The 10,757-nt window shown below is 36.0% G+C and overlaps 1 protein-coding gene across 1 annotated transcript in view; it reads right to left on the bottom strand.

Moving 5' to 3' along the window:
• Window positions 1-9,046, bottom strand: part of LOC116100017 (proline-rich protein 2-like) — a 33,737-nt gene extending 24,691 nt beyond the window's left edge. The window contains exons 1-2 of the mRNA XM_031384075.1: window positions 8,983-9,046; window positions 5,500-5,790 (exon numbers count right to left, since the gene is read on the bottom strand). Of these exons, the coding sequence (XP_031239935.1) occupies window positions 5,500-5,790; window positions 8,983-9,046 (355 nt within the window). The remainder of the gene's footprint in view (window positions 1-5,499; window positions 5,791-8,982) is intronic.
• Window positions 9,047-10,757: the final 1,711 nt, after the last annotated feature.

Below are 10,757 nucleotides of genomic sequence, written 5' to 3'. Positions count from 1 at the left end.
GGGCAGCTAAGGTCGCTGATCCACCTCTGCCACTTGGAAGCTGAGAGGATCCTGTCCCTGCCGCCTGGGGGCGGCTCTCCTGCACCTTGTCCTTTGCATGATTTTTATCAGACTTTTTGATTGCTATTGATATATTTTTCTGAATATAAAGATATATATGATCCATAATAAATAGTTTTTACTGAAAAGAAATTTTAAAAATATTTAATTTTGAATAAAAATATTCAGCTGGTTATTTTTTCAAATATTTTCCATTTTCATTCATTGCCATTTCACAGACTGAAAAACTGGTGGGCTTCTTCAACTTCAAGTTATATCCAATTAAGCTTCATTGATAGACAAAGTAAACAAAGAAGGGATTATTTTTGTTTCCATTTTTGTGTGATTTTTTTTCTTAAAAGTAAAATGTTTTTGATATTATTCAGGGAAAACATGCTGGATGAAGGGAGAACAACCTTTGTTTGTAGCGATTGGAGAGTCGAGGTGGTATTTATAAAAAGCTTATTTGCTGAGGGCTAGTTCTCATATCAGAATGTGTAATGTAAGCTCTGAGGTTTCAAAAGTTATTAACAGTACTACCAAGTTTTAAATCCCTTGACTTATGATCACAACAGCCCTTCAGAATACACACAATGGTGCATTCATAAGTTTAATATTTAGGGGTTATCTAATGCTCTGTGACTGGATTATGGCCCACTCAATAGGAGGAAGCATAAGAGGGAACACATCCTTAATTGTGTAAATGTAGCCAAGAACTGGTGGCTGAGGAAATCATATACCATAGATGAAAACCAACTACTACCCTTTTTTTGAATTGATATATTCTTAAACTGCCTTCAAAATATTCTATAACCCTATAGTACTTGCTCTCACTAAAGCAGCATCCTTTTGCAGTTAATGAAAGCTCTTATAGCACACACTCAAATACTGAAAATGCAGAGAATAAATGAATACAGAGTGTCTTCAACAAGAAGTACATTAGAAGCACAACCCATACGCATATGGTTGAGAGATTATTACATAAATGGGGTATGAAGAGTATACTACCCAGAGTGCTGAGAGGATTGTTGTAATAGTGTCTTCTGAGTACAAGAGAGACAACACCAGACTTGAATAGGATCACATCTGCCAACACGGCTGAAGGAATGTTCCCAAGCCCTGACACTTAACTTAAGAGTTCCAGCCAATCAACAGTTAGTAATGTAAAGAAAGTCGTTTTTTTCCAGGAACCTTTGATGGGTTGCCATTGTAGAGTTGTCAGCCCAATAATCAAGTATATATGAATAATGTTAATTGGACTCTGTGGGTATTATATATATATGTTTGTAAACATGCACATAATAATGATGATGATACTGATAATAATAATAGTAATAATAATAATAATAATGATAATATAGTCTCAGATAATAAAATGTTCACATTTTCTGAGATGGGAAAACTAATTGTAGATGGAAATTTTTTCCCTGCTTTATTAACAGAAAAGGAAATTATTTCAGGGCAGCACAGAAACAAAATAACTCTTAAATTAAGTTTTTTTTGTCATATAGTTACTTAATGCATTAAAATCAATGATATGGGCATCAAAATAAGCCTTCATTTACTGATAGGTTCTGGCTGCCCTGTTGTGATACAATACACAGTTTGATTAATGTTGAAGCTTTCTAAAAATTAGTCTGTACTCACTTGAGCACATTTGTGTTTTGTGAAGCTTCTCAGAAGGGAATTTCTAATAAAGTTAGTTATATTTAACATACTTACCATTTAGTCTTTCAAATGAACTTTCTAGGAGGTGTAATCACAATCGTTCTCACATTTTACAGGAGATACAACTAAGGCAAGCGTAAGTGAAGTCTCAGTCAGAGGTTAAGAATGAAGCAATGCCCAAGGCTTGCAGTCATGCTATGGCGTACCCTTTTCCAATGCTTGTTATATCTTCAGAAATGGAGAGGGGATTGCATAAGGAATAGGTACTTATCAGAGAATGTGATTGGAATCCATTTAAGGTTTATCTTTTGAAAAGAAGAATTATTTTCTGAAATAGTGAAATTTTTAATATCATAAACACATTAACAGTATCTGTTAATATTTTATTTTATTTATGTCTTCAATTGAAATACTGACTGCCATCTAAGCATTAATTACTCTCATGTTACATGTTTAGGTATAATGTTTAAATGCAAACTTAGAAATCTGTACCACTATAAACCTCCCTTCTTTACAACATTTCCATTGGATCAATAATCACAAATATGTTGTCTAATATAGACAGTATATTCATTCTGAATATATTCTTTATTTTTTAATGCTTGTGATATAATTTGCTGACCAAAAGGAACATAAGAGAGACTTTATTTTAGCTTATAATTCTAGACAGAGAGTTCACCATGGTGGAATAACAAAGGGGAGAGAGAACATGTAGAAACAATATGTAGAGTTAGGCAAGGCTCCATATTGAGTGATGGGGACCCATACCAAACTCAAAAATTTTAACCCAGAATTGTTCCTGTCTAAATGAAATACAGAGACAACAAATGCAACAGAAACTGAAAGAATGGCCTTCCAGAGATTGCCCTACCTGGAGATCCATCCCATATGAAGATCCCAAACCCAGACACTGTTTCTGAAAAAGTGCTTGCTGAGAGTAGCCTGACATAGCTGCATCTTGAAAGGCTCTGCCAGAACCTGACTAGTACAAATGCTGATGTTTGCAGCCAAACATCAGACTGAGCATAAGGACACTAATATAGGATATAAGGGAATGGCTGAAGGACATGAAGGGGATTGCAACCCCATAGAAAGAACAACAATATCAACCAATCTGAACCTGTAGAGATCCCAGGGTCTAAAGCACCAAAAAAAGTGAACCCATGGCTCCAGTTGCTTATGTAGAAGAGGATGGCCTAATCTGGCATTAATGGGAGTGGAGGCTCTTGGTCAGATGAAGGCTTGATCCTCCAGTGTAGGGGAATTGTAGGGTTGTGAAGGGGAAATGCACAGGAGGGTGGATGAACACCCTCATAGTAGCAGGGTGAGGAGGGATATGATAGGGGATTTCATAGGAGACACCAGATAGTGGATAATATATGAAATGTTAATAAATAAAATATCGTAAGTGGTTGTTAGCCTTTCAGCTGCTTGGGTTCATTCTCTAGCTCCTCCATTGGGGACTTGTGCTCAGTCCCATGGATGGCTGTGAACCTCTACTTCTGTATTACTCAGGCACTGAAGGGTTTTACAGCCCCTGAGGAGGAAAAATAATATGAGCTAACTAGTACCCTCAGAGCTCCCAGGGACTAAACCACCAACCAAAGAGTACACAAGGTGGGACTCATGGTTCCAGTTGCATATGTAGCAGAAGACAGCCTAGTCAGTCATCAATGGGAGGAGAGGCCTTGGTTCTGTGATGGTTCTATGCTCCAGTGTAGGGGAATGTCAGGGCTAGGAAGCTGGAGAGGATTGGTTGGTAAGCAGAGGGAGTGTCGAGGAAACAGGGTTTGTTTTTGTTATTTCTGGAGGGGAAACCAAGAAAGTAAATCATTTGAAATGTAAATAAAGAAAATATCTAAAAATAAATAAATAAATAAATAAATAAATAAATAAATAAACTATCCAATTTAAAAAAATAAAAGGAAAAGAAAGAAGCCTACTTTGAAGATGAGCTGCCATGAAATTCAGCTGTAAGGCATTTTCTCAATTAATGATAGCGTTTGGGAGGGCCCATTATATGTGATGCCACCTTGGGCTGGTAGTCCTGGGTTCTGTGAAAAAAGTAAGCTGAGCAAGCTAGGGGAAGCAAGCAAGTAACTGACATCCCTCCATGGCTGCTGCATCAGCTCTGCCTTCCTGGCCTGCTTGGGTTCCATTCCTGACTTCCTTTTCTGATGAACAGCAATGTGGAAGTATAAGCAGAATAAATCATCTCTACCCAAATTTGCTTCCTGTTCAAAATATTTTGTGCAGGAATAGAAACCGTAAGACACAGCCCAAGGTTTCAGCAACTCTGGAAAACCCTACTATCTACCTTATATGTCCTTAAGCCACTGCAGTCTGGTAGTCTATTGTCCAGAACCTACCAGCCTACTGCTTCAATCAAGGATTCTTGACAATCCCTCCCTTCCTCTGAGGAACTGGTGCCCTAGTCCACACACATACCTACTTCAACCCTCTTGCCTTGGTATGTTTCCTGTCCCTGCACCCCAGATTATGCATAATCCGCACACAAACATCTGTTTTCACAGGTAGATTCTTTATCACAGATAAATACTATATTAAGCTGGAAAGAGAAGTTAAAGTGTCTGCTTTCTGACTCAGGCAGAAACACAGCAGTAAAAGCCAATTAGTTGTAACTTTTAAGAAGCGAATGGTGTAGGTCTGGGTTAGAATGGACTAAGATGTAGTGGCATATTTTGTTTGTGGATATTATATAGGTAAAGCAAAGTGGGCTTATGATTGCTGGACTCAAATAAATTTATAGCAGGACCTGGGTAGAAGAAATAAGTAGCCAAATAAAGAAATATTCCTTCGGGGGGACCTAGTATTAGGAATGTAATATAACAATTTTTTGCAAGGTATTGGGAGAAAGGCAAACCAAGCTCGCCAAGATCAAGCTGGCCAATGTCCCTTTAATTACACCCTTGTTACATTTTCAAAGTTTCATTAGCATATGCTAAGGTTGGGATTCTGTTCAGTGCTCATAGTCTACCAAAATTATCACCCTGTTGTTTAAGACTGTGGAAGTAATTTTAAAAACCCATTATGTTGTAGAGACCAGGCAAGAGAAAAGAGTGGAACATTTTTGTCAGGTACAAGATATCTGTCTTATGGACAATTGCTAGAAAAATTGCAGAAAGAAACCATTAGAAAATACTTTGATTATTGTTAACCCTGAAATTCCAGCTAGAAAGATGCCTATAAAGAAAGACAGCACTCAGAAGTTGCATGCTGGTCATTTTATTAATGTAGTGAAACTCCAGATTTGATCCCTCATTGCAGTGGAAGAACTTTGTGAGGAAGCCATCTTCATACTCAATTTCTGAAATTAAAAGAAAAACCTAATGTATGCAGGGTACAGAGAGAACATGACATTTCAGTCATTAATTATATGAACACGCTGAAAGGAAACAGAAACAAGAATAAAGAACAGATTTGAGATCTGTGTATACTTTTGAATTCATGAATCTCAGGAAGGAAGAAAAGAATCTTAGAAAGAAAATGGGTCTTCTTGCCAGAAACATATAAGACATGCAATATTGTGGAAAACCAAATTTGGAGGAGATACTCCTTCAAAAACATATATTCTCTCATGAATAGATTATTAAGTATTTAATAAAGATATTTGATATTGGGACCAGGACAAAGTTATTACTACATATTTAAGTTGTTTACTTCCTTCAGTCTGAAATATATAAGGAGATTTCTTCCCTACCAAACACCAGGGGATAAATATGAATCATACCTGTCACAGAATTCTGGTTTACTGAGGTCCCTGGGGTCTACCAAATTGGGGACCTTGTGGTGGACCTTGTGGGTTTCCAGCCTGAGGAGGTCTCTGCTGTGGGCCTCCTTGTGGGGGTGGGCCTTGAGGGGGTCTCTGCTGTGGGCCTCCTTGTTGGGGTGGGCCTTGAGGTCTCTGTTGTGGGCCTCCTGGTGGGGGTGGGCCTTGTGGAGGTCTCTGCTGTGGACCTTCTGGTGGGGGTGGGCCTTGCTGGTTCCCATTAGCAGGTGGTCTTGGTTGGAATCCTGAAGGAGGTGGTCTCTGATTGGGAATCTGGTCTTGGTTCTGAAGTTCTGAGTGACAAAAGCAAATATTAAATGAGGTTAGTCATACATGACTTTGTTCTCCTTTATCTCAATGACCTTTTCACATAGCATCTTTTCTAAATAGCAATCTTTTTTTATAGTTTCAAGAAATGCTCCTCTTGAGTGTTGTGCTGCACCAAGAAACGAATTCTAGGCACGATTTTTGGATATAGACTTCCTGCTATTGCCAAAGCTATTTGATTTGAGAGACTTTATTCTCAGCCCACAGAGAATACATTGCATTCATTTAGGAAATGGCATATGTATTAGGATGGTCTATCCATAAAGTCATTCACCAACTGTTTCAATGAACAATGGTTCTGCTTGGAGGATGGCACAGACATTAGGTGAGTGTAAGAATTTGGTTCATTAGCTTTGATAACTTGGAAAAGAATTCATCTTAGGGAAAGAGTAACTTATAAAGTCCTCTTCTTCAAACTTGATACAAGTGTTATAAACATCAAGCCAAACATTTATTCTCACTCTTTGTTGTTCTCTTACAAGCTACCTCCCAAGTTAATTGTCTACTTTCTTTTGGATATATAAATACTTTTGAAATATATAAGCTGTTCTGAAAACCAGAGTATAGTGTAAAAACATGAAATAAACAATACGACTAATAGAGAGGCTGAGATAGGAGAAGCAAGATTTCAAGACCCTTATTTTGTATACAGCCAGACACTGTCACAAACAAACAAGCTGCTAGTGTATATATATTGTAAAATATTGGACCTGTTTCTCCAATTACCAAATTAGAGAGATCATTGGATGACAATCCACAAATTTCTATTTCCTCATATTTTTGGATTTCAATCAATTAGGATATGCTGATTACGGAGGTAAAATCCTTTGGTGATGTGAGGGTCATTGAAGTACAGCCTTATTACAATGAAATCCAGTGTCTAAAAATTGTTCTTATTTTGAGCTTGTACCACAGTAAGAGCCAAGATTTTAAATTCCACTAAATACAAAACAAACAAAAAGAATTTATATATTTATGTTCATTTAAGAAAATACTAGTAGTAATGTATTATTTTGAAATAATACTGTTAATATGTTTGGAGTTATTTAAAATTTATATTGTGAAAATGTATTTTCACTATTCTTGTAGACAAGCATCTACATAAGACTGTTAAATTGTTGTTTTATATCAAACAACCTTTATAATACTTACTTTCATTGTTATAATATTTTATAAATCTTAAGGTATGACAAAAAAGATATTGTAGGTATTGAAGGGGGGTCTCTGGGAGGAGTTGGGGTACAAAAGGGAAACAAGAATGTAATTTAATTCTATTTACTTAAAATATGTTTTTTTTATTTTTTGCCCACAGATGAATATTTTTTTAAGATTTATTTATTAATTATATCAGTACACTGTAGCTGTCTTCAGACACATCAGAAGAGGGCGTCAGATCTCATTACAGATGGTTATGAACCACCATGTGGTTGCTGGGATTTGAACTCATGACCTCTGGAAGAGCAGTCAATGCTCTTAACTGCTGAGCCATCTCTCCAGCCCTTAAAATATGTTTTTAAATGTTACCAAATTCAGATAAGTTGAAATCATGTAACTTTTCTCGTCATAATGCAACAGAAGTTAAAAAAAATAATTATACTTATTTTAATAACATTTAAAAAAAAAGAAAGAATGTTCCTCTTAAACCATGGTCTTTGGATGACAGGCAGCTATACATATTGCAGTTTCCAGAGTATTCAGGAGCAGTTTCCCTAGACAAATTTAAACAAGTTAATCAGTTCATATATGAAGGTTATGTTACCTGTTATATTATTGGAAAAACTGTTATATTTTTGTGAATCCAGATCAAATCTTAGTTTCAAGGTAAAATTCATGCAGCTTGCTCATAAGATGGGTCTCATGTTGAGGAACATTATTAGGGGAAGAAGAGTCTAAAAGTCACAGACCATATATTGTTCACTGAACAAACTCATCACAGGTTATAATCAATGGTTTCAATACATTGAGTATAGAGCCACAAAGAAACAAGACACCAACACATTGTGTGCTTTTCCTGATTAAATCAACTAAAATAAAGGCAAAAAAGTGTTGGAGGAGGACACTGAGGAACTCTTGTTTCCATGGAAGAGTCAAAATCAGGACACTTCATCTAAACTTCATCTCCTACCAACCACTCCTGTGTTGTAGAAAATAAATTTGCTCATGTTTTCAGAGAATTCAGACTTCTGGCTTATTGTAAATTGATGCCCTCCCCTTTAATGTTCCTTATTTTCAAAGTTGAAAAATTTTTTTCTGAAACTTTGTGAAAATTACATTAATTTATTCCTAAAAATAGAAATGACAATACATTGTAGAGTTATAAAAATTCTCTCCTTACTAAGGACAGATATAGAGACTAAAGATTTGTTTGTATTTGCTTGACTTTATTGAGAAAGAGTGTTGACAGATGACCATTGTGAAGTAAAGCAAAGGATACACTCAAGATGAATTCACAAAGCGACTAGAATCCTACAGTTTGCAAGAAAGTTTAGCCACAATCTGACATTTCCTGAGGGAATTTTTAACTACTGTTAGGAAAATGACCTGGTAGCAGTAATTTGCAGCATCCCTGGTGACTACTTTGCTGAGTGTCAACCACTAAGTCACAACATAAAATTTTCTTTTTGTTGTCTCCATTTTACTTAGAATCCTGCTGCTTGCACTGATAAGTCTAATTTTCTCTCTCTTTCCCTCTCCCTTTATCTATCTCTATGTAATTTAAAATATTTATCTCTTTATAACTTTTTGTCCTCTCAAAGAAAAGGAATATAAATAAATATTTGAATAAATGATTAAGCACACAGTGATAATTCATTGGAATATTGAATGAGTGTGGGAAATGAAAATTGGGAAGATGTTATTATTATTTCTGCATAACAATTTTGTTTTTATTACTTTACTTGCCATCCTTCAAATGGCTCTTATATGTGTTTTTCCCTTGATTTCCCCTGATCAAGAGTAGAGCAAGGCTACTGGCATATATAGTATATTTTAGCTACCACACTGTCTTCAAATCTGAGTCTGTCCATTTTTAAAACCGAAACACTGCATGGTCTTGTTCAACTTTCATCTCCTGTCCTCTGTCCTATCTATCTCTTCTTCAGCAATTTTGTCTCCTTTTTTTAGGAAGAGTCACAGCACCCACACCCATATTCTCATACCTTCACCGGGTTCCTGAGCAGAGCTCAGGGCCAGCAGGACCGCTGTGAACAGGACCACCAGCATCTTGGAAGAGGCTCTGGAGTTTCTCCCAAGTCTGTGCTGGAAGAAGCAAGGCACTGCCTTTATAAGGAGGAACAGAAGAATAGCACCTTTGAATTCCATACTACGTTATTTCCTAATTATCAAAGCAGGAAATCTTGCATCCTTTACTCCACACTGGGACTTTTGCCCAGCAGGATGAAGAAAGCAAAAGCTGCCAGCATTCCTATTCTAAATTGGGCAATAATAAGAGTAAATTAGAGAAAAAAATTCAGGTGTAAGAGAATAGCCCAGATATTGAATGTAGGGACTGTCAATATATGAATATCTCATTATATTTTCTGACATTAACTGTGTATCACTCTGCATTGGGATTGGACTAATGCATGTACACATTTGTTTATATTGTCCATAATGATTTCCATCCAAATTGAATATGGTCAATGCCTCTGACCAGTAGTATAGCTTAAACCATATCACTTATATGTGTCCTTATATGTACAATGGCTAGTTGAGATTGATGGTCTTAAGGATATTCATATACAAAGTTCAATTGCAATAAGAAACTTTAAATCCCTATCATTTTAAGCCTCAATAAGAGTGCCCACTATTCTCTTGAACTAACCCAATAACACCATTGGCTAGTTAAACATGAGACCTACTGCATTGCTAAAATCACAGCAAAAGTGGCATCACAACACATATGGGGTTTGCATGAGTCAGTATCATGAATGTATAATTCCATAATGAGTTGTTTGACCATTTTACATTTTTAAGGTCCATAGTCAGCTCTACTTTATAAATTGTTCTATCTTTCTAGTGCTTAAGGCTAGAATTATGTAGCTGCACATGACAGCAACTTTCTTACTCCCCTCAAAGGGACAAATGTATACAGTTATCATTATTTTCAATGCCAGCAGTAGGTTCAGGCCTCAGAATGTCATTTTAAATAAGTTATGTGTAACTTTCTGATAGCACATCATCTTGAGAATCTCTTTCTGCATATAGTTTCTTTTTATTTTATTAAGACTCAGTCTTCTATTTTTATATTTCATCTTATTCTTGGACAATTTTCAGAGACCTAAAGAGAACATTTTAACTTTTATTTTCACATTAAACATCCTCTAAATAAGGACAGCTCATGCTTATGTTTTACATTGCCATATTTTTGTGCATTTCTATTTCAAAAATTGTTTACCTGGTGCTTTCTTTCTGAAGGATTTTCCTGTGTGCCTAATATTTCTTACTTAAAATAAATCCTGCCTTTACTGTCATGTCTTAACATTTCTTTCTCATTTTTTTCTTTGAAAATTTTTGTTTTTAACAACACTTAACTCAGTATATCTGTAGAATTTTTGTGTGTTCTTTAGGTTTATTAGAGTGTATATGATATTTTTGTCCTGCTTCCTAAGAGAGAACTTATAGGGAACCACACAACTGTTAAATCTATATATGTGAAACTTGTACATTGTGAGTCACTAGGTTCTTTGCTATGCCTATGAATGTCAGTCATGTCTTTCTCACATGATTATAGAGCATCATTTAGAAAGGCTCCCTCATCGATGGACTCTGTATATGACACACTGTGACCCATAAACAGTGGCCAGTGTTGTGGTAATATTTGTGGGGCAATTAGTCCTGTACCTAAAGGGAATTTTACTTGCAGTTCATCAATAACTTTTAGTTATGCTAAAAACAGTTTTTCCTGTATTTGGGAGTATATGAGAAACAGTCT

Source organism: Mastomys coucha, unplaced genomic scaffold, assembly GCF_008632895.1.
Source record: "Mastomys coucha isolate ucsf_1 unplaced genomic scaffold, UCSF_Mcou_1 pScaffold20, whole genome shotgun sequence".
Classification (NCBI taxonomy): Eukaryota; Metazoa; Chordata; class Mammalia; order Rodentia; family Muridae; genus Mastomys; species Mastomys coucha.
This window is presented reverse-complemented; position numbering and strand designations above follow the sequence as displayed.